General features: G+C 37.7%; 1 protein-coding gene across 1 annotated transcript in view; it reads left to right on the forward strand.

Moving 5' to 3' along the window:
- Positions 1 to 25417, forward strand: part of cdkal1.S (CDK5 regulatory subunit associated protein 1-like 1 S homeolog) — a 553340-nt gene that overhangs the window by 123354 nt on the left and 404569 nt on the right. The window contains 1 exon segment of the mRNA NM_001091487.1: positions 5959 to 6007. Coding sequence (NP_001084956.1) covers positions 5959 to 6007 — 49 coding nt within the window.

Here is a 25417-nt window from a genome sequence, read left to right on the forward strand (position 1 = left end):
GGGTTTTTCTCTGTAGTAAAATGGGAGAATTGGTCATGGGTCTGAATAGTTTTTATTCTGATATTCGACTTGCTTTAGTGTTGTGTTCACTAACTGTAAGGGTTTCTTAGCATTCCTGGCAAACGTTTGTCTTGTGTCTCGATCATTTCACCCACACAAACGTAAGCAGATGCGTTTATATAAATATAGGATAAAATTACGTTCTTAATGTAAATAGCAGAATAATTAATGTTTGTGATTTATTTCACTAAATGGCAAGCTCTCTTCAGCTTCGTACTGTACATTCTGTTTTTATTCAGTAATTTTGTTTCCTTCGGCAGTTGTATATATTACTGGAACATTAAAGGACATTTTTCACTTTAAATGCTCTGTCCAGAAAATCAGACTGTGAAACAGCACAGTAAATCTGCTTCCAAGGTCAGTTGGGGAAACTGCAGCTGACATGGGTAGGATAAAAACAAAATTGGATTTCTCAGCTGGGGCTGTGTACATCAGAAGTAATGGCCTGAATTAAGTTTGGCAAACACATTTAAACTTTCATCTTTCACACACTGTCAGTGGTACATGATCTTGTATTATGCAGGGGAAACGGATATATATATATATATATATATATATATATATATATATACAGATGCAGCCACTTTGGTTTGCCTGTTTGACACAGAATAACTAAACACAGATATCCCACTTATCCCATTTAACACAGAAAATTGTGTCACAGCATCCCATCTAATTAAAGCATTCCCCATTGTGAACAATGGTGCTTTGGTATGCTAATGAAAAGGTTAAATGCATTAAATGAGTTAAGATAACTTTAGATAACACAGTTTCTTTAATTAACCCTGAGTCATGACGCATTTAACTCACAAATCCAAGTGGCTTCATCTGTATATATATATATATATATATATATATATATATATATATATATATATATATATATATATATATATATATATATATATATATATACATTTTATTTATTATCAGTAAGTGAGTAAAAAGAAATAAAATGATGTATACCTACAGGACTAGTGCCAAGAACCACTCTCTATTCTCAGATAATCCTGGCTGCTTGGCTTTGTTATTAATACTAGTCTGCAAATTTGCCAGCTATTTGAATAATCATAAGAATTGTTAATTTTAAACTAGGCATCTTCATTTTTAAATGTATATTATTTTACATAGTACAGGAATGGGATCCATTATTCGGAAACCCGTTTTCCAGGAAGCTACGAATTATGAATTGGTGGTTTCCCATGGACTCCCTTTTCTTTTTTTTTTTTTAACTTTTTATTTAGCGATTTGACATTCTGTTATTAAAGCAGGATAATCATTACATCTGTATACTCAGTCATTAGTATATACAAATTTTGTATCTGCAAAATATGTCAAATGCTGTTTTACAGACTGTAATATTAAAAACGAAAAAGAAAATTAAAAAAAAACTCCAAATAAGTAAAGAAAGAAAGGTAGAAAAGGAAGGAAATGATAGAGGGTAAAAGAATACATAACTCCTAAGCATAAAATTAAAAATTAACACATTCGTTATATCTAACATATTAAAGCAGTAGTTATACCACTAAAAGACTGTATTAAAAGCTTAACGTTACATTACCTTCCACTTTTAGAGGCATTGACTCCCTTTTGATCAAATAATCCAAATTTTTAAAAATGATTCCCTTTTATTTTGTAGTAACAAAAGTACAGTACCGTGTACTTGATCCAAACTAAGATATAATTAATCCTTATTGGAAGCAAAAGCAGCCTATTGGGTTTATTTAATCTTTACATGATTTTCTAGTAGACTTAAGGTATGAAGATCCAAATTACACAAAGATCTGTTATCCGGAAAACCCCAGGTCCCGAGCATTCTGAATAACAGGTCCCATACCTGTATACTAACTGACACTGAAAGCCATACATTTAATTATGTGAAGTGTGCTAAAAATTGCATCAGAGGGCATGAGAAGCAGAATTTAAGTTACATTCTAGGTTCCACAAAAATATCATTGTTACAGTCATGCCAGCATTCTGGCACAGTCCAATATACTCCTCCTTTGGAGCTGCTGCTTATAAAGCCAGCTTGTAATATGTAGTTACTATATGAAGAAAGGATAATGATACTGTTTGATTAAATGAGAAGGTTGTGTTCCATCAGGACGTACTGTTTCCGTCCGAAAGTCTTGTTAACCTATTATAAGTCCCCTCCTTGTTCTTCATAAAGTTTCTAGGGGAAGTACCTGACTTCACGTCAACAACTGTAACATGAAACTCCTGAAAATGCCAAGTTATTCCTGAGCTTCTTTATTGCTATATAGTTTGTTTGCCCCTGCATCTATCTATATTACATGTTCTGATGCTTTATATACAATATTTAATTTTAGATGCTAGTTTCCTTTTAACTGCATCTATTCCACTAAACGGGTTTGATTTTTCCACATTATTGAGGTGCTTACTTTGCACAGTTGTAGTAAGCAATAAGAGGTTTGCAGATGTTGGCCAGTAAATGCTTCCTAAAGATATGGTGCTGTAGGTGGCAAGAGATGTAGCAGACTGTGTACTGTTTATTACATAATCCCATTAGTGTGGAGTCTTTACACGTACAGTGGCACAACTACCGGGGGAGCAGGGGGTGCGATTGGGCCAGGGCCCGCACCCCCTCAGGGCCCCCCCGGCAGCTCGTGCGCCCCTCTATTCTGCAGATTTTCCGGCCGTACGGAGGGGGGCGGGACCCGGCTGCACGTCTCGTGCCAGGGCCCGCCCCCTCTAGTTACGTCTCGCGCCAGGGCCCGCCCCCTCTAGTTACGTCTCGCGCCAGGGCCCGTCCCCTCGAGTTACGTCTCTGTACATGTATCCTGCATGTTTGTACTTCAGCTCACAGTGGTGTAACTAAGGCCCCTGCAGACCCCGCAATGGGGGGGGGGATTGTCCCGAGTCCTGAAGAAAGAGGCTGTTCTGATGTTTTTCTAGTTAGGAAAAATTTGAGAAAGATTTCTATTTTTTTCCTAAGCAGAAAAACATCAGAGCCGCCTCTTTCTTTCTCCTGACAACTTCCTTGACTACTTGGTGGTCAGACTGGTCAGAAAATAACCAGCAGATGGCACTGCTGTAACAAAATTCATTCATCTTAACAGCACATGTATCCTTTAAAGGGATACCATCATGGGAAAAAAATTTTTTTTTCAAAACGCATCAGTTAATAGTGCTACTCCAGCAGAATTCTGCACTGAAATCCATTTCTCAAAAAAATAAACAGATTTTTTTCTATTCAATTTTGTAATCTGACATGGGGCTAGACATTTTGTCAATGTCCCAGCTGCCCCTGGTCATGTGAATGCTCTCAATTAAGGGAAGGCCATATTCCCTTAATTGTCCATTTGAACCAAAAAAATCTTAACAAAATAACTGACTTTTGCACAAATTCTGCATGTAGAGAGACAGGTTTTCTGGTGATTTTGTTAGAGAGAACTTAAATACATCTTCTAGGCATATATTGGATCATTCATCTGACACCCAGAAACAGATGCTGAGACAGGAATAGTGAACATAAACTTGATTATTTCAGAAACCGTACAAAATTTTTAATCGTATTTAGAAATGTTCTTATTTCAGCTTATATTCAATTTTCATTTTCGCGATAGTTTCCCATTAAAAATATAAACCAAACGGCATGTATCCAAATTGGGGGGGGGGGGAACAATCCTATTGGGTTTATTTCATGTTGCAGTGTAAACATTATGGAGATCCAAATTGAATAAAGAAAAAAAACCTTTCCGAAAACTCAGGGTCCCAAACATTCCTGATAATAGATCTCCTACCTGTATTTGTATAACTGCAAATATGTGGAGGAAGAATACTAGAGACATTCTGATATTGTGCTCTATCTAAAGAAAAGTAGTTAAACCCAAATGTAGTAATCTATTAAAAATCAGTCCATACCATAAAGCAGATCTAAGGTGTCGAGAAGCAAGTATTGTACAATGCACAGGGGGAAGTTGAATATGCTAAAAGCCATGTCCTTGGTAAAAATAGCACTGCAAGCAAAAATGTATGCAGCCCAACATCATTTTCCATTAAGGTGCCTACAGATCCTTAAACCATCTGTTTCCATGGTTGTAATAGGTAATAATACATTTGCTCCCAGCTTGTATCTTAAACTTTGAAACTGTGGAGTAAAGTGAAAATTAGAATGGACACAGACACAAATGCACTCTCGAGAAGTAAGCAATTTAATTAAAATTGAGGTATTCAGCTACCAAGCCAGCCGTACACAGCAAATGGAACAAATGTGGTTCTGATTATTTGAACTAAAGGAAAAATGCTTTCAACTTGTAAGCTGCAGCTTTCTGTTGCCCATGTCCTGCTTTAAAGCTGTAGGGAACAGTGGGATCACGCAGGGCATCCACTTATCTCAAGAAGTGCAGTTGAATTAATTGTCTCTGGCTTAAAAAGCCTATCGGCCCTCTTACAGCAGAACTCGCCAGAGGGGTGATAACACTTCAAATACTATAGGCTTTTTGATGGAACATTTTAGTTTGTCATAAAAGAGTAACATTTGAAATAATATTTTTTTTCATGCTGTTTAGACAAAAGACGGAAAAACAAGCAGCAATCTAACTCACAGTATAGATATCTGGACATGTTTCCTTTAAGCCACTGTATTCCTGTAGGGCACTCTGATAAATGAACTGCATTTTACTAAATGAGCTTGATTCAAATAAAAAAAGAAATAGTTCTTCTTCAATTATAATCTTCAGCTTTTAAAACTGTGAATTCTCTGCAATGAAATATTGGATGACAGAAGCAGTACATATAACAATACAAAATACAGGTATGGGGCCCATTATCTGGAAAACTCCGAATTACGGAAAGGCCATCTCCCATAGACTCAATTTTATCTAAATAATCCAATCTTTTAAAAATGATTTCCTTTTTCTCTGTAATATTAGAACAGTAGCTTGTACTTGATCCAAGCTTTCTGGATAACGGGTTTCCAGATAACATATCCCTTACCTGTATAAACATACCAAAAGAGGGTATTTAGTGTGTGTCCACAAGAAAGGTTGGGGTTTCATTATCCCCCTTTGCCTTCTGAAGTTGTGTCTCATAGGTCTTTATTGTAGTCAGAGCTGAAAAGGATTTCATTCCCAGACTAGTGATGAGCGGATTTTTTCCAATTTCATGTTGGCGCATTTAAAAAAAAAAAATGTCATCTATAGACTTCAATGCATTTTGGCGAATTTTTTGCCATTTCACAAATTGTTGGCGAAGCGAAATGGGTCAGATTCACCCATCACTATCCCAGACCCAAAATATTTTGAAAGAAGTGCAAGTGAAGACAATTAATATCCAAACTCATTTTTAATAGAAATTAAACACATTTCAACTGGTCAGTCCAGTGTGCAGTTTCTTTTCTTTCAGTAAATTAATTTTAACGTTTATGATTTCAGTAGGCATGTCATTTTCAGAGCATTCTAATTGAATAAATATAAGTATATACCTAAACAGTTCTCTCATATCGGCTTGTGAAGTGCTAATCATTCTAACATTGTAACGTTTAAGCTAACTACGTTTCAGGAGGCGGAGGTAGATGTCACTAAACCTGTATAAGACATAATAATAACGTATGTACTAGTTATGAACTTCTTGCGCAAACATAATATCCAGGTGTCTTAAGTTCCTACAGTTGATGGACTGTTTTTAAATGCAAATGAACTATGCAACTAGCCATGATGAACCCCTGCTGCATTTAAAAAAACACTAATTGTGTACAATTTCTGTGTATTTACATTTCTGCGAGCTGGGAGTTGTCCAGTCCTTGTGGTCCCAGGACCATGACTGTTTGTACTTTTTTTATTTTTCTTTACAAATAAAAAATAAATTAAAAAAAAAATTGTAATAATTGTAATAGCATTAGAATTAATACTTTTGTTTTTTTTTTATCTGTAACAGGTGCAGCAAATAGACAGAGTGGTTGAAGTTGTAGAAGAAACAATTAAAGGTATGTTGGCAGCTGAATGTGAATATTTGTATCTGGTATTTGTAGGAGTAGCAGTGGTAGGCCAAGTATTTATTTGGTTACAAACTCTTTCTAGAAAGCTTGGAAACTGAGAAGCTGACTTGAAGCATACACCAAAATGTTTTCAGTCAGGACCCTATTAGGACTTCTGCTACTACTGGGCCATCCTTCTTCAGCTCCTAGACTTTGGAAAGTATTTCAAGCCATATGGTATTACACAGATATATTTACAGAATAAAATGCTGATCGAAAAATTATTCTGTACATGCACTATGTCAAAGCATAGCAAAAATAAAAGTAACCATCCAGCCTCCGCTTAAGTGTTTGGTCAGGACCCATTCTCCCTTTATTTTCAGTCATAGAAATACTGTGGCTATGACAGAAACATTATAAAAACAAAGACTGATCTCCCCTCTATAAAGTATATCTCTTTTAAAGCTCAGAATTCTCTTGTTCTAAATATACTTTGTAAATCTATCAATAATTTAAAGAAGGAACGATGAAAGGCTTACTCGCTTTCCTGATTCCTCCGGCTGGTGCTCCTTGTCGCAGAAAACAGAACCAGCCTAGGGTACTTCATTAGAAGCAGAACAGTCTTCTTGTACTGCTGCTTCTCTTCCAGGCTGCATTCATCGTTGAGTGGAAAGTGAACAACAAGTCTTTTTAGTTTTTATTGTTTGTTGTATTTGTATTGCAATCGGCACACAGATCTGATCACATACCTCCCAACCTACGGATTGTTACTAAAATGTCCCGACTTTCTCTTGGATTTCCTGCACTGAACAGCCAGAAAAAGATACAAAGTTTCTAAAACTTAATTGGCTTTTGACAGAGAGCCCAGAATAGTGACAGGTGCACTCGGATACTTTTGTAACAATTTAAGATAACCAAAGAATCAATTGTAACAATTTAAGATAAGCAGGTCTCTTGGGGAAACTGACTTTCAGCTTAAAGTGCAATTTCACCTTCATTATAACTGTAATAACACATAAAAACCTCAGAAATGTATTCAGACTTTTATAACCTGCCAAATTTTGTAAAATGAACACGGTACTTAGGGAAAGTGGCCACAAAAATGGGTATAGTCAAAAATATTTCGCCATAGCAAATCTTTTCGTCCCTCTTTCTATTTCCAAAATGTTAGGAAGTATGTGATCAGTCAGCTTTACTTTTTCCCTTAGGGTCAGTCCATATGAGCAGATTCGGGGAGATTTAGTCGCCTGGCGACTAATCGCCTCTTCTTCTGGGCGACAATCTCCCCGAACTGCCTTAGCGTGTCTTCCCATCCGCTATAATGAAAAGTCGCCTGCGCTAAAGCACACGCAGCACTTCGTTTTCCGAAGCGCCGCGTGTGCTTTAGCACAGGCGACTTTTCATTATAGCGGACGGGAAAACACGCTAAGGTAGTTCGGGGAGATTGTCGCCCAAAAGAAGAGGCGATTAGTCATTCCAGAACTACATTAGACTACAGTCTAACTCATTCCAGAACTACATTCAACATTTCATGTCCATGTGCTAAGCGGAATGATATCATGACATCTTTCTTTTTTTTTTAATTAATTTATTTTTTGAAAAACATTTTTTGCATGCATTCAGGCAAAAAAATAGGGCCTGTTTACATACTGGAAGGAACACATAATCTTGATAATCATATATATGTAACACTGTATAAGTTAAATTGTACATGGTGTGATAGAGAACTTAGTTTTAGTCGTATCAAGTCTTTTTAGACTCCTATATCAACATAGGTGCTATTTTCAGGTTTGGATGTTAGGTTGCAGTCTGTGCTCCTTGTGGGGTATGCCATGAATTCATATTTTGGCACATTTAGCTCTAGTGAAACGTTGCAATTGGTCAGCTCTCACCAAACTTTTGAAGAAAGAAATAAATAAGGTGCAAGTGTAGTGTTGTCCATTTCAACCCGTTTTTACAATGTCAATAGAGGTCACAGCACCATCCGTAGAATCAATAAAAAGCCTTTATTGGTTTACATTGCTTAAATCTCCAACAAGCAGCAACATTTCAGGCCCAAACACAGCCCTGTCTCAAGTTACTACACAAGTAAGCTAGTTTGTGTTTTTCTCATTGGCCTATAGATGGCATTGTGTAAAATAGTATAAAACTGTATCACCTCTAAGTGATCAGTAACTTTATTTAGCAGTGCTATTGGGTGATAGTTCTGGCAGTGATCCTGTGGCTTCCCCGGTTTGGGGATTGTAACTATATGGGCTTGAAGATATTCTTGGTTCACCTCTCCTGTGTCCATAATTTTTTGGAATACTTTGAGCAGGTGTGTGATTAGTAAGTTTGAAAACATTTTGTAATAGGTATTAGTAAACCCATTAGGTCCTGGGGCTTTACCTGAGTTTAGGTTTTTTAGGACTGCTCTAATTTCTTATCCCCCTATTGGTTTACTTAGTGTTTCTATTTGTGTCTGGGTTGGGGGGGGGGAGGGTTAGCTTACTCAGGTAGTTCCTAACAGCATCCAGGGTTGGCTGTATTTTGTACTATATGTTCCTAGGTTATAGAGCTCTGAATAGTATTTAGCAAACTCATTTGCTATTTTCTTGGGGTTAGTTTCTCTTGGAAGGATGATAATGTGGCTGATTCTAGTCTGAGCTTGTTGTTTTCTCAATTGTGTTGCGAGTAGTTTATCTGCTTTATTGCCCTTGGTATAGAAGAGTTTTTTGAGCATTTTAAAGTGGCACGCTGTCTTGACTGCTATGATTTCATTTAGTTTATTTCTTATTTTATTTATTTTTATTTGTAGATGTAGTGTATTTTTTTGTTGATCTGATTGCTTTTTTAAGGCCTTCAGTTTCGTTTCTAGTTGTAGTTGGGTTTGTTCCCTGGATTTTTTGTTTTTTTTTTCTAGGTTCCACCCTCAAAACTGCCTTATGGACTAGCTAGCCTGTTTGCTGATTAATTTAGCCATTCGAATTCTGTATGAAGTACTGTGTTATAGTTTGTTCTAGTTGGGTTTTATGTTTCTCTCTAAGTAGCAGGCTTTCATTCAATCTCCATAGTAATTTATCTCTTGGGAATCTAAGATCTATGGGCGCATGATCTGGCCATGTTCTTAATGCTATCCAGGTTCTTGTGGTTTGAGTGGTAGTTTGGGGGTCTGCTAAAAATACGTCTATTCTGGTGTGGGTGTGGAATCGTGGAGAAAAGTACGTGTAGTCCCTCGCTAAAGGGTTCTTGGCTCTCCAGGTGTCTATTAATCCATGCAAGTGTAGTATACCTCAAAAAACTGTAGATTGATTACATTGTGGTTTTGAGACAGAGCCCTCCTTGCCTTTGGGAATGTCTAGGCTTGGGTCAGAGACTATGTTAGTCTCCTGCTATTACACATTTCTCTTGTTTGTATTGAAGTAGTTTTGGGAGGACTTTTGTTAGGAATGTGTTTGATTTTCATTTGGGGCATAGATATTAATCAAAGAGAATGTATTGTTACCTAATTCACATATGAACATCAGATACCTACCAGCACACAGCTTTGAGCTGAAATGGTGTTTTAGGTGATTAGGATTGAAACACCTTTTGATTTATTTTTAGCATAGGCATGGAAATTGTGTGGAAAACATTTATTTTAGAATTTAGGAGGGGAAAGGTTACAAAAATGTGTTTCCTTACAGAAGAGGATGTCTGTCTTTGTTTTATAGACATCTGATTTTGTTTGTATGGGGAATTTAGGCCCCTACTATTTACTGAGTAAAAGCGCACCATTTCTGTTATAGGAAGTAAACCTTAGATTGCATAGTGAAATAAGGTAGGGATTGTGGTTATCTGCTGGAAACCACTAGTCAACTCAGTTTGAACCTTTGTAGAGTCGCGGGGGGGGGGTAAGGTGATAGTCGGACTGTTACTGTCCAGGGAGATGTTATGTCAGCTATAGGCTGGAGTTTGTGTGGGAGAAACTTTTTTTTGTTGCAAATGTCTTATGTTTGAGTAAAGTTGCAGGGGATAAGTCCAATTGCTGATATTGCTTAGGCCAGCCCTCCTTTTCCCAGGCCAGGGTAAGCAATTTGTCTTTTGTTTGGTAGAACACAAATCTGGTTTGGGACCCTGTGGATCAATTGCCATTTCTAGAACAGGCAGGTCTGGTAGTATAACTTTAAGTAGCTCAGTGATATGGGTTTCCAGGTCCCTTGGGAGGAAAGTCTCAGGGATCCCCCTAAATGCAGGTTGTTGCTGTGGGACCTATCCTCCAGGTCTGTCACCTTATCTGATAGGTGCTCAAATTCAGTCTTCGAGTGTTGTTTTGGGAGTCCGTTAAGTCATTATGTGCTTCTGCAAACACACCCATCTTTTCTTCCCGGTGCACTGTATGGTCGCCTAGTTTTCGGAGATCCTTTTTGAGATCATCTGAGAGTTGCTCTATGTCCCCTTATAGCGCTTGTTTCATTTCCAGGAGCATTTCTTTAATTTGTGCTGCCATAGCTGGTATTCGGTCTGGAGTTTTAACCAACATTGTTTCCAGTGCTATGTTCTCTGGGCTGCGCTGCGGATTCAAGATGAGGTCTGTGGCAGTGTGTGAAGGCTGTGGAGGAGTTAAAGAATGCAGTAACTGCTTTCTGCTACTTTGGGTTTTTGTTCCCCCTCATGGACTATGGTTGCGGCTGTAGTTTTGTGGTGCTTGGGGGGGGGGGAATAATCTCATTTGTCCTGCGTTTAGGCTCCCTGGTTGATTGAGCACACTCCTCAATCTTCCATCATGACTTGCAGGCAGACTCATTTGCACCTCCTTTTTTTTTTCATTTGTTCAATACTTATTCCCTGTGTCATTCCACTTTACTACACAAAACTTAATTTATCGACTTACTTGTTTTGAGTTATTTGTATGTGTGGGTTACTTGGGTTGTTACCAACATCTGGTGTAAATTTCATGTCAATAGCCCCAGTAAAAAAATATTTAGTAAGTATTTAGTAAGTAAAACGTTGACATGCGCAATACTTATTTTCCCCGATGTATACAAGTTATTACAAATTATTCCTTACCTCTTTACTTTTGTAATACAAAAAAACAAAAGCAAACCACTGCCCACAGCTGATATTGCTGGTAGGTTGGAACTCTTACCTACTTATCCTGTGGGGGGGGGGGCTGACAGTGGAGATGGGATTGTTACCTGGCCAGTATTTCACTGACCTAGCCGATAAAATACCAGCTAAATCTGAGGGCCAGTATTACAAATTTATTGGAAAAGTATTTGTTGGTAAATTTGGAATCCCTAGATGTTCTACCTTAGCTTGTCCCCAATCTCCTCCCCCATCTCCCTCTCTAGTCCCCATTACCCCCTCTGTAACCCTCCGCTCAGCAAATCTTCATTGTCCCTTACCTTACCCCTCAGTCCCGATCCTTACACTGTCCGCTGGTACTGACCCGGACAAAAGATGGCAACTTTTAACTAAGCTGAACTGATAAAGCAAAGTATACACACTAAACATCAGTCTACCCCGAGATACCCACTATGGGCTTATTGGTAAATTTCCTTTCAAATGGTCAAAAGACAAATTGTTGTACTTGGGTATTTATTTAACACCATCCTGGCCTCACAAAAGATTACCTGGCCCATTGGCATCAGGGGCGAGACCGCACAACTTTTTCATCTATGTCCTAAGGGCACATTTCCCCCATGGGAAAATCTAAGGGAGTGTTTTCAATTGCCAAAGACTGAACATTTTCGGTATCAGCAACTAGCGAGTTTTATTCACACTAACATTCCTCTGCCATCTGATCTTCCCATGTTTACGGAATTTGAAATGCTTTGCCGACACACTACTCCTCCTAGAAGCAGTATCTCTACTATCTACCTTCTACTCATAACATATCCAGACACACAGTTGCCCCCTCAACCACACCTCAATAAGTGAGGCGAGGCACTTCATATTGCCTTCTCAGACCGTGAACAGGAAGATATCATACTTAAATCCTGTCCCGTACCTAGAAGCTGTCGAATTTTGGAAAACAATTACAAAATATTGACAAGATGGTATAATACACCCACTAAACTCAGCAAGATGTTCCAAGGTACATCAGATACATGCTGGCGGTTTGGCAACAATCGTGGCACCTTATTACACATTCTCTGGGATTGCCCCAATATACGGAAATTTTGGTCTGAAGTCCTTGCGATCTGCAAGGATAAACTTCAGATGGACATTGACGACTCACCTGCAACTGTCTTGCTTCATCATAATATGGTCTCGGTATACAATTACAAAAATTCCCTGATGCAATATGCCCTAAACGCTGAAAAAATGTTGATCCCCCGAAAGTGGAAATCTGCAATTGTTCCGACTATACATGAATGGACTATAGAGATGGAAGAAATCCGTAAATTTGAAGAACTTTATGCAGAATCTCAAACCTCCATACAGAAAGACTGGGCAACTTGGCTTCCATGGTGCAATTACATGGAAGAACTTAAACACTGATAGTGAGCGGTCTGACCCTGCCAAGCCATGTCTGACTGCATTGGATAATCTTCCTCAGTTTTATTGCTTTTACTGCTGTTCTTAGTTAGAATATGCACATATTTGGCATAATTTTATCTGAGCTAATAAGAGCTTTTATATATTCATTTTCCTTCCTTTTCTCAGACTATCTGAGCTCTTTGGTTCTGGGCATGGAACCCTTTCCCCCTCTTCCCTTTTCTCTTCCTATTCCCCTTCTCTTTTTTCTATCCAGCTGATGCATAACTTGTAATACACAAAACTAAGAATGGAAATTTGAAGTCAATCTTGCTAGAATTTTACAGTAAAACTTCTTTTTTATTTCCATGCAACTCTATCATGAATGACAGCACACTAAAATGCAAATGTTACGTTTTTGAAACTATCTAAACTTTTAAATGTTTCAATGCGAAGGATGATGTACAATATATTCTTTGTTATTGTGAATGCATGCACTGCTGGATTACTATTTTCTGTTGAACCTCAATAAAAAATTAAAAATTAAAAAAAAAAAGCAAAGTATACAGTATAGTGAGGCAAAAAAAAAACAAAGACTGCATGTGTTATCTGATTACCCAGACACTAAAAATAACAATTTGTATTAGTAAAAATAGTGTCACTTATATAGAAGAAACATCTACCCCTAAAGGAAAACTATACCCCCCAAACAATGTAGGTCTCTATAAAAAGATATTGCATAAAACAGCTCATATGTAAAACCCTGCTTCATGTAAACAAACCATTTTCATAATAATATACTTTTCTAGTAGTATGTGCCATTGGGTTATCATGAATAGAAAATTGCCATCTGTTGCTTAAGTATTCATTTTGGGGGTATAGTTTTCCTTTAATGTAAAATATAAGCATGTAAAGGCACAAGGTCAAAGCTGACTATATTAATACATTACTGTTGTTGATTTCTAATATCCTCATATGCTGCAATGTTGGGTACATCATTTATATATATATATATATATATATATATATATATATATATATATATATATATATATATATATATATATATATATATATATATATATATATATATATATATATATATATATATATTTTTTGATTTTCAATAGTCTGGCGAAATATGCCATAATTAAAGAGGACCTGTCATCCAGACATAAAAAGCTGTATAATGCTGCAAATTATACATGTAACCCAAATTATTTTTTTCATTAAAAAATCCATAAAATCCAGGTGTTTCTATATCTGAGCTGTTAATCCTAAATTGCCTGCCCCTCCTCTATGCTTGAGGCATAGAGGTGGGGCATTCAGTTACTTTAACTTTCCATTCAGCATTTCCTAGATGTCACTACTCTCCTCACATCTCCCCTTCCTTCTTCATGCTCTATAATTGTGTAGGGCACTCGCATTGGCCTTAGGTTCCTAGAGTTGCTACCTTTTGGCCTGGTAGAATCTGGGCGGGGGGGGCAGTGATGCAATGTGGTGGGGTTGTGATGGGGCGGGTTGTAATGTCAGTGGTGGGGCTAATCATAGGGAATCCTGCCCGATTCTCCTAACTTGGAAAACTGGGCAGGCAGTTTTGACCCGGGCAGCCCTTCAAAAAAAAAAAAAAGGGCTGTCCGGGTAAAAACTGGACAGGTGGCAAGCCTATAGGTCCCCCATTCTGGCACATAAAGAAAATTTTGTGGTGACGCACAATTTGCCTTAATTACAGTGTCCTAAAAAATGGCAGCTGCCTGCTTGCTGTGATTGCGTAATTCCAAGAGAGAATCAAGCACAATTTAAGTAGTAGTGTAATTAAAGTTTATTTTGCTCAACTACATGATAAGAAAAGGATTTTTAATTATTTCTTAGGGTGACATGTTTCAGGTTTTACCTGGCTGCTCATACGTTTAATTTCAAGTATACAATAAAATATTAAGATGCAAATAAAAAAATATACTTGCAACAAAAGTAAAATACCTGTACTTGTATTTGGTATTTTAGTTTTTTAGTAGCATCATTTATTCCTCAAATATATATGATAAAGTGCTAGTAGACCATGTCCAAATTCTCCTTGGCATGTTTTTTTGGCATGGCTGCTTTGTTTTACATTTTAACCTAATTTCTGTTTGGCATCTTCCTCAATCCCACCCACTGCAGATGCTCATGCAAGTTTTTTTCATTTAATTGTTTCCTACTAAATTCAGATGGCAAATGAGCTGTTTGGAGCTGTTCAGTCCCCTGCTGAATTTTCCTCTCCTGCACTCCATAATCTCAATTTACAATGATTGACTTTTCATTTTCAATGTCCTTTATCCCCCCACAAACGCATATCTCTTTTTTATGTGGTTTTATGACCAGCCTGCTAGTTTGAGACACCCAAATCATATCACACCATGCCTTGCAGGGTATTATTCATTTCTGTGGCTTTCCAGCTCTGCCTTTCCTTTTCACTTTCATGTGCACATCTACAGTACCAACTTATGGGACACTCAAGAACATTTTTAACCGTTCAAAAAAAACTTTGTGGTAGTACACTACATTAGTAAATCTAATATAATATAGGAATGGCTTGTGAAGTTATTGTCTGCTAAAGAATCCAGGTACAACGAGAAATACTATTGCTGATAAACATATAATGAATCTGCCCTGTTCCCTATAACTGTAAAAAGCAGAGTTAAAAGATGGTGGGCTCCAAGCTGCTTAATGTCCTTGAGTAAAATTCTAGGGAAACATAATTAACAGTGGCGGAACTACCGGGGGAGCAGGGGGTGCGAGCGGGCCAGGGCCCGCACCCCCTCAGGGCCCCCCGGTAGACCGCGCCGCTGACAAATGCGGGCGTTCGGAGGGGCGGGGCCCGGCTGTGCATCACGCACCAGGGCCCGCCCCCCTCTAGTGACGCTTCTGATAATTAACGTTCTTTATAATTAGGGCTTTGACAGAAAGACATATATGTGTCTCTATTGAAATGCATGCATGAATGAGTTCAATATCCATCCCTCAATTTAAATATATTTTGAAAGTAATTCAAGTACACATAAATGCAACATGTTGCAATAGATTTTTTATAAAAAAACCCACATGTAAAAATATAGATTCAATGCTTGTGGGTAAAAACAAGCTGGTGGGTACAAAGACGTACAATATAATATCTAATTAGCTCATGCTTGTGTCACCCCATTGCAGAATGATAGTAGCATGGAAATGTTTTCTAGCCTACACTTGATTGCATAATTGCTTGTAAGGCAGGCCCAGACTGGCAATCTGTGGATTCTAGCAAATACCAGAGGGCTGCTGTAAACACCATAGAAAGTCTCTATTTAATGGGCTGCTAGTGGCTGTTTGGTCCTCTGTGTACATGAAATGCCCGGGCCTATTTTGACTCCCAGTCCAGACCTGTTGTCAGGCACTTGTTAGTCAATGTTGTGGGGTCTCTACTTTGGACAGTTAGGCATTGTTTTTTAAAGTGAGTCTGTCTACTCGGGGATCCACAATTTTAGGACTGAACTGATACAAAATCCACCACAAATGATTCGATCTGAATTCAGAAGCAGATCCAAAAAAAAATTTCAGACTAAAGTGATAATTCGATTACATTGGCACTCAGTTTTGGTTGAATTGAAAGCCTGACAAAAATGAGGGTCCATTCATATTTCGAGGTATTAAAAATATAGCACCTGAAACAATGTTCTCCTGTGTGCCATTACACTAAGGGGAACTGTGTGGTATAGTAGCAAGATGTACTACTTTATTTTATTTATTTTTTTGCAGTTAAGAAATATAAAATTGGTATTGTTCCTTATTTACATTGATCCTTTTTAGAAGTGATGCAATTTATCCTATTATCCTAGTGGTTCCTTATAATGCAAGCAGTGTGGACTTCAAATATATCATATGTTTGCCTTTGTAAGTCACAATGAAGCCAATTTATATTTGGCAATAAACTTTGACATTCCCTAAAAAGTTAAAGGGATACTGTCATGGGAAAAAGATTTTTTTTCAAAATGAACCAGTTAATAGTGCTGCTCCAGCAGAATTCTGCACTGAAATCCATTTCTCAAAATAGCAAACAGATTTTTTTATATTCAATTTTGAAATCTGACATGGGGCTAGACATTTTATCAATTTCCCAGCTGCCCCATGCCATGTGACTTGTGCCTGCACTTTAGGAGAGAAATGCTTTCTGTCAGGCTGCTATTTTTCCTACTCAATGTAAAAAACCATGTCAGTGGGACATGGGTTTTTACTATTGAGTGTTGTTCTACCAGGCAGCTGTTATCATGTGTTAGGGAGCTGCTATCTGGTTACCTTCCCATTGTTCTGTTGTTAGGCTGCTGGGGGGGAAAAGGGAGGGGGTGATATCAGTCCAACTTGCAGTACAGCAGTAAAGAGTGATTGAAGTTTATCAGAGCACAAGTCACATGACTTGGGCAGCTGGGAAATTGACAATATGTCTAGCCCCATGTCAAATTTCAAAATTGAATATAAAAAAATCTGTTTGCTTTTGAGAAATGGATTTCAGCGCATAAATCTGCTGGAGCAGCACTATTAACGGATTAATTTTGAAAAAAATTTTTTTTCCCCATGACAGTATCCCTTTAAGTAACATCCAAATCAATTGTTCACGACCATTTTCACAAAGTACCTGTTGTGAGTGACGTAACACCTCCCTTACAAGTACAGTGAAACCTCAATCTTACATCCCCTGATTTTAAGTTTTCCCTCATTTTACAATGTTGTTTTGTGGCCCCACTTATATATTATGCATAATACATTTCCCTGATTTTACATTTTCCTGGATTTTACACCATTTTTTTCTGGTCCTCTGAAAAACATTAAACAGGGGGTTCTACTGTATTCCTTAAAATTAACTTTTTATTGATGTACATGAGTCAGAGGACCCATTCCTTAATACAGCAGAAGCAGTTGTGTAGGGCAGGAGTTATTGGCAAAGGAAAGAGCAAACAGACAAAAAAAGAGAGACACTGGGAGATTTTAGGATAACTAAAGTGGGTACAGAAGTCAGACTGACTATGGAGATAGATGAAAAGGAGGTTGATGAATTAAAAACAAGGGCATATGGGTAAGGGACTTATTGAGACAACCGTAAACAGATAACTTTAATATTGGGTGGTAAATGGCCATGTAGACTAGTTCTGGACCCAAAGATAGGTGAATTAAGAGGCAAAGGTATAGATGGAGAATTGGGATAGGATAACTGTAAATGGTTATTTTTTTTAATTTACTAGTTAATGGGGAATTAACTCTTATTTAGCCAGTTGTTAGGAGCCATGTAAACTATAGATATGTATCAATCCAATGAGCAATTCAGGCGGCAGTATATTGCAACATTAGAGTAACAGTATCGCCTTACGCGTTTCGAAAAACACTCCCTTAATCATAGGCATGCTGCCTGATTGCTCATTGGGTCTATATTACAGTCGGGACGCTGGTGGCTGAGCACATGGAGTTTGTGGAGCTGTTTGTTAGGACATGGCGTGGTGGGGTGAGTCTAGAGCGGTCATATTCTAATTGACTTCTATATAAATATGTATCAGCTCAAAGTTGTGAAGCTACATGTATGATTGCCTGCATATTACATGGATTAGCTTCACCCATGTCCTATCTCTAGCTGTGTTATAAAATTGAAGATGAGCTACATGGCCATGGGCTGCAGTATTTCCTATCCATCAAATAAAAGTAATCATTTAATAGTAAAATACAATGTCAGGAGTGTTGGGTCAGAGTCGCTTCCAAAGCCTGTTCTGTAGGAATTTGTATACTAATTTAATTATGGAGAGCCAAGGTTTCTGTTTTGTCTGAGTAGCATTTTCATATTGAGCTCATTTTGACTGGGTCATTGCTTATGATTGCTTTAAAACAAATTCCTTCAAGCAAAGGCTTTCCTTGCTATGTCTGCAACTGAATTGAAGACTCTGCTTATTTAGAATTAACATGTGCATTGGACATTTTAATTGGCTCTTCATACCTACTAATTATGAATCATTGATTTATCTTGGCAAGCTCCCCAGAATTAGAGTATACTGAAACCTGAGCTTGTCCAACAGTCTGAGAAGTTGACCACAGGTGGGACATCTCATATTATCCAGTTATCTTGCTCATCATTTTCACTTCTCCCCATGCATCAGATATAGCATGAATACCATAAAGTAAAAAAACTAAACCTTTTGTACAGACATGTTTGGCCATGCAAAATTCAGCTAAAAAAACAATTTAACATTTGTTAAATTTGTAATTTCTTTATAATTTGTAATCTAGAATTAACTTTTGTCTTTTGTTTTTTTTTTATTCTACTTCATCATTTTAAATAGAAACTTTTCCAGGGAGTAATCCATTTTTTAGGGCTATTCCACACGGGGAGATAGCGACGCGTTTGCGGTCGCGGCGACAAAGCGACGCGACCGGCGCAGGCGACAGTTTTGTATGGGCGCCTATGTAAAAACGCCTGTGCTAACCACACGAGGCGATGCGCTTTTCAACAGTCGCCTGAAAAAGCCTGGCGAGGCATTTTCAGGCGACTGTTGAAAAGCGCATCGCCTCGTGTGGTTAGCACAGGCGTTTTTACATAGGCGCCCATACAAAACTGTCGCCTGCGCCGGTCGCGGCGACTGTCGGGCGCTTTGTCGCCACGACCGCAAACGCGTCGCTATCTCCCCGTGTGGACTAGCCCTTACAGTCACAAATCTTATAGCCCCTTATCTATTTGGCAGCCTCTTCTGCCTTACTGCAAACCCTCAATCATTAGTGAAACATAGTATTCAAAATGGTCAGCCTTTTGTATTTGTGAGCTTGGATACCAATTTGAATACCTATTTGATCAGGAGGTAAAGTATGTTTGACTCCCTCTATTTATCTACCTGTCCCCCCAGAACCTCTAATGTCCCCAGGATCTTGCAGTTCTTTCATTGCCTAAAGTTCTCAGCTCAGTTAAACTGTGTATTAAGGATCTCTCTCTAACAAAGTGGAAGCAAATTAAATATTTAAATAGGGCTGTTTCTATGGAACTGTTTAAATAAAACAGGCTTGTTGGACCACTAAATGTTCATATAGCAAGATGAGCATGCAGCATCTCATAGATCTCCAGTGCAAATTGACAGATGCAAGTACTCCAAGCCAGTGTTCCTGATCAGTCTGACTGGGCCAAATCCATCAATGTGAACACAGATTTATTTTTACCACACCAAAAAAAAGCCTTGTGTGAACTTACAAACTTGCAACATCTATTTTGGGAGCATGTTCGCGTTCTGTTGTAAACTGGTTAATTTTCAGTGATAGAGGTTCTTCTGGATTACAGGACAGCACACAGATCAACCCAATAAATGTTTTATGCAGCTAGTTGGGATGCACCTAAATAACTTGAGTATCGAGCTAAGTTACATAGTTACGTTTAGTTGAAAAAAAAGATCAGTCCATCAAATTCAATGCCTCCAAATGAAACCCAGTGCACATATATACATACTCTCAACACCGACCCCTCCATACTCTTACATAAACTATATATACCAATATCTATATTGTAGATTTTAGTATCACTATAGCCGTGGATATTATGCTTGTCCAAAAAATCTGCTAAGTGCTTTGCACACAACCTTGATCATTGGCTGGAACCGACTGCTTTATATATTGCTTGATTCCTAATCATTTTATAAAGTTAAGCCATTATCCCTTTTTTTTCTCTGTTGTTTACACTTAGGAAGAAAAACAAAAATGTTTTGCATGCTACTGTGTCGTTGGAAAGGATTGATGTTTTGCTTTCATTGCAGTGAATGTAGTCACCTCCTTGAACTTGCAATGAACTTGAATCTCAACCCTTTCCTTTGTAATTCATGGTGTGTCCAAAAAAATTCAAAGCCAGGCTACCTTTCATGCCTCCCTTGATTTGTCAAGAAAAGCTGCACCACCACTGATATGTGTCAATGATAGATAATAAGTATGTGTTATTACCACATACGCAACGCTTGTTTTCATGGTCGTGTGCAAACTGTTTAACTCTAGTGGAAGTGGATAAGCAAAAAATATTTTCTAGCGGAGGTTGACAGGTATTTAAAGGAGAATTCAACCCTTAACTTAAAAAACCCTACCCTACATAGACCCCCCCAGCCTATGTGTTACCCCGGGAAATGCCCCTAACGTTTTACTTACCCCTCGATGCAGGCATCGGAGTTCACGGGTGCCATCTTCAGCCGCTATGATAGTCTTCGTAATGAGACTGGCACTTCAGCAATTTTCATGAGTTTCGGAGCATGCTCAGTTGTCGCAAAACAAAAAATTGCTCTAACATGTGCCGACATGCTGGTCTCATTCCAATGATTTCCAAAGAAAAGAAGATGGCGCCCGTGAACTCCGATGCCTGTAAGTAAAACGTTAGGGGCATTTATGCCCAGGGTAGCGCTTAAGCTGGGGGAGGAGGGTAGGGGTTTTTAAAGCTTAGGGCTGAATTCTCCTTTAAGTAAAGAAGGATAGACAAATGTTTAAGAGAAGAATAGCTTTGGTCCTCCCGTTATCTGAAACGCCATCTCCCTGTATCCTTTGGGAACCACTGACTGCAGACTGTTGCTAACTATGCACCTTCTGCTGAGCATTTGATACCCCTGATTTATAGGGTTATGGTCATATTAATCATGGAAAGCACAAGAAAAACATATTTCACACTTAAAACTGTGTAAAAAGAAAAATGTGCACCTGTTTGGCAGAACTTTTATGTTCAAAGGGGGCAAAGTCGCGCTCTGTTTATTTTGTTACAGATTTACAGCACTACTGTCCTTTTCCTTAAGCTCACAATAAATTATGCACCCCCCTGCTCATTTTCTCTAAATATGTTGTTCTTTTGCCTGTGCCATAATTCGTTGAATAGGCTAACCTAATTAAGAACAACCACTTAAGTTAAATGGATGTATTCCTTTTAGAAACCTGTAGCTAACAAAATAATGCATAAATTATCAACTTGGTTATAACACAGTGTTGTTGGGTCCTTTTAACATAAATTCAGTTTATAGTAATGGATTCTCAACATTGTAAATGACTCCTTCTCTTTGATAGTAAGCATAATAAAAGAAGAACTGGCACTCAGAGCTCGATGCAAGCGGGCAAAGCCCTGCGTGTTTATTACAATGTAACGTTTCAGGGGCGGGCCCCTTCGTCAGACGTCTGATGAACGCTTACTACAATTGGGGTTGCCGATCCCTTCTGACTGTGCACCGGGCCAATTTATGCTGGAGAGGCCAGGGTGTGCTGGTGGGTTCTGGAATTTGGACTCCTTCTCTTTGATGTTATATGCAAGACGTTTATTTTTGTGAACTTGTAGGGGCAAATTTACAAGTATACATATCGAAGTCGAAGGATTTGCCACAATTCGTTCGATCGAACGATTTTTCTTCAAGGTAAAAAAGATAGAAAAGTCTATGGGGACCTTCCCCATAGGCTAACATTGACTTCGGTAGCTTTTAGGTGGCGAACTAGGGAGTTCTTTTTTTAAAGAGACAGTACTTCGACTATCGAATGCTCGAACAGTCGAACGATTTTTAGTTCGATTTGAAGTAGCCAAAAAAAATTCGAAATTTGAAGTTTTTTTTCCTCTATTCCTTCAATCGAGCTAAGTAAATGGGCCCCGTAATGTTCGGAATCCGTCATTTTTTACGTAATGGATTCTCTTTTTTTTACTACATTCTCCACTCATTAATACAAATTGCAAAGGTCTCTTTCTTTCCATCCAAAAATACTCATGTTGTATTTCCTTAACAATCAAATTTTGTTACTCTTCTCTCAAGTTCTCATCTCCATTTAGTGCATCATTTGCTGCACTTTAACAAACACTCGCCTCTACTAAAAGACCAGCAGTCTTTGCTCCTTTTCTGAAATGCTTAAAGTGATACTGACACTAAAATATTTATTTTCAAAATATTAATCTACATTAAGGGACCCATTTACTTAGTTTGAGTGAAGGAATAGAATAAAAAAAACGTCGAATTTCAAATGTTTTTTTTGGCTAGTTTGACCTTCGACTACGACTTCGACTTTGAATCGAATGATTCGCAGTAAAAATCGTTCGACCATTCGATAATCAAAGTACTGTCTCTTTAAAAAAAACTTCGACCACCTACTTCGCCACCTAAAACCTACCGAGGTGCAATGTTAGCCTATGGGGAAGGTCCCCATAGGCTTCCTAGCAATTTTTTGGTCGAAGAAAAATCGTTCGATCGATGGATTAAAATCCTTCGAACGATCGTTCGATTGTACTATTTGCGGTAAATCCTTCGACTTCGAAGCCGAAGGATTGACATTTGGCAGTCGAATATCGAGGGTTAATTAACCCTCGATATTTGGCCATATGTAAATCTGCCCCTAAATTTAGTATCGTTTTTCGCTGATAGTTCTGCATGTAATTGTTACTTGAAGTTCCTAAACCTGACTGTTTTGCCAACCTGACTGTCCCTTCTCAGCCTATCAGTTAGAGTTTCTAATGCTAACGGAATACTGCTGCACAAATATGGCAGCCCCCTCATAGAGGAACATGGGAGTAAGAAAGGTAATGTAAAAGCATCAGGCAAATACTTTTATGGCAAAATTATAAATAGCATTCAAAGACCATGTTTTGAAAGATATAAAAAAAAAAGATTATTTTCTGGCGTCAGTATCTCTTTAACAATTGTCGTCTTTTTTTTTTTTTTTGGTGCAGATCCACTTTTATCTCCCAGTGTGTCTCCCAGTGTGTCTCCCTCTGTCTTATCTTGTATTACCAACAGCAAAATGTTGTTGATCACTTGTTTCCTCTTTGAATACTAGCTTTAATGCTTCTTCTTTTACACCCCTGGACCCCTCATGGACAGTTTCAAGGAGACTTGGAACTCAGCAGAATAACAGCACATGGCACTTTATTTTAATCTAGATGTTTATGACTTTACTGGTGAGGCTGAGAATGTTTGGTTAATGCTGGCAAACCTTAGTGATCCTGCCAGTTATAGGACAAATGGTCAGAGAGTGCTTATTTAACCGAGCGTGTAAATCATATACATTATCAGCTGCCAATTTGCAGTATATACATAATTGATCTCATTGTATCCATTGGCATACTGGGAAATGTAACCTTAGTATTCCCAGTGTTCCTCTTAGTAGAGATATATAATTTTGACTAATAAGCCTTCATATTATGCAGGTAAGTTGCATCTATAGAAACACTTCATTCTCCAAAATGCATTCATTCATCCATTTAGCTGCTATACCAGTGATCATTCAACTGTTTAAGTTGGGTTCCTAACAAAAAATTGATGATAAAGTAAAAAGCCCTGCTATAATAGACAATAGTAGTGAAACTCAGAATATGCTTGAGTCCTCTTTTTCACAATTGGCCAATGTACACACTGTCCTGTGTCTTTCAAGCAAAAAATAAAATATTTAAAGCTATACAGTAGACCTGGGCTCTCCATGACTTAAGTCTACTAAAAAATAATTTAAACATTAAATAAAGTCAATAGAATTATTTTGCCTGTAAGAAGGGTTAAATATGTCTTAGTAATGGTCAAGTACAAGGTACTGTATTATTAATATTATTGAAAAAAAAAGGAAAACATATTTAAACTTGAATTATTTTATTAAAATGGAATCTAAGGGATAGCCTTCCTGTAATTCAGAGCTTTCTGAAGTTTTCCAGAAAACTAATCCCATACCTGTATCTTCTTATAGGCATTGTACTAAGCAGAGTTCATCTACAAAATTCAATGAGGGTTGTGCTCTCTTGAATCCAACATTTAAAAAGAATGCATATACCTGTAAAAGTACATATAATGTAAATTAGATTTGCTCATGGAATTGACATAATTATTTTGTGATTACATGATATATTTTTTATTACATTTAATGCATATTTTTTGATACATGATATTTGCTCTTTTGTAGTCCAGAATGTCCAGTCCAGTCCTGCATATTATACCTTTATAAACTTTATATTTCCTATATTTTTCACTGGTATAAATCTTTAAACCTTCACTTATTTTGACCTGAGATTCATGCTCCAAATTCTATTCTTAGTGACCTCCCCATACTCCAAATAATGCTACACCAGGTGCCTGTTCTGTAAGATGATGTTCCCTTTGCAGAGGTACATATGTTATGCTGCTAATTACAAGTTCAAAGCAGCAAAAATGGTTGACATAATAAAAACATTTCATTTACCCTCAGAGAGTCGTATGAGTGGCAGGTTGACCACTATTTCACTCTGCTCTTTTCATATTAAGTCTCTCTTGTCTTGAACTCCAGACAGAAATTCATTTTGACAAGTGTTGTACCATTTTATTGTGCTTCATTGCTGTTGATTTATTCTGTTCTTAAAACTCATGAACCCCAGATAAACTTAAGGTTTCTTTGACGCCTGTAGTGATATGGCTTTAAGCAGCTCAGTGCAGGAGGATGAATTGCATAACCATCCTGAATAGGGAGAGACTTCTTTTGTGGCTTATTTTCAAAACTTTACTTTATTCTTAAATGAGCAGCCCTTTGCACGAAACTGCAGTTGGAGTATTGAGTCTCTGGTCTAGGAGGGCAAGTAGAACTTTATTTTTTTGTTCATTAAGGAAAATCTTTTTTGATGAGATTAACAGAGGTAAAGCTTAGGAACTTTCTGATTTAATTGGCAAAAATATAATTAATTGAACTGGACCAATATCGTAAATGCTATATAAAAGGGGAGTAGGAAGCTGTCACCCAAAAACTGTGCCTACAACTCAGCTCAGGTCGGATTCCCATTGAAGGAGTATTTTAATTGGGATGTTGGCTTTGGGAAACTGGGTGAAAGCAGTATTTCTTTCAGAATAATACCTTTATGCTGTTGGAGTACAAATCCCAGCATATTAAAATAAGGTGGAATTTATAGCCCAATAGAAGCTAATTAAAGATTTGTTGACCGTTCAGTTTTTATTATTAGTAGTAGTAGTAGTAGTAGCAGTAGTTTAAAGAGACATTTTC

The sequence above is a fragment of the Xenopus laevis genome, chromosome 6S, assembly GCF_017654675.1.
Source record: "Xenopus laevis strain J_2021 chromosome 6S, Xenopus_laevis_v10.1, whole genome shotgun sequence".
Lineage (NCBI taxonomy): Eukaryota > Metazoa > Chordata > Amphibia > Anura > Pipidae > Xenopus > Xenopus laevis.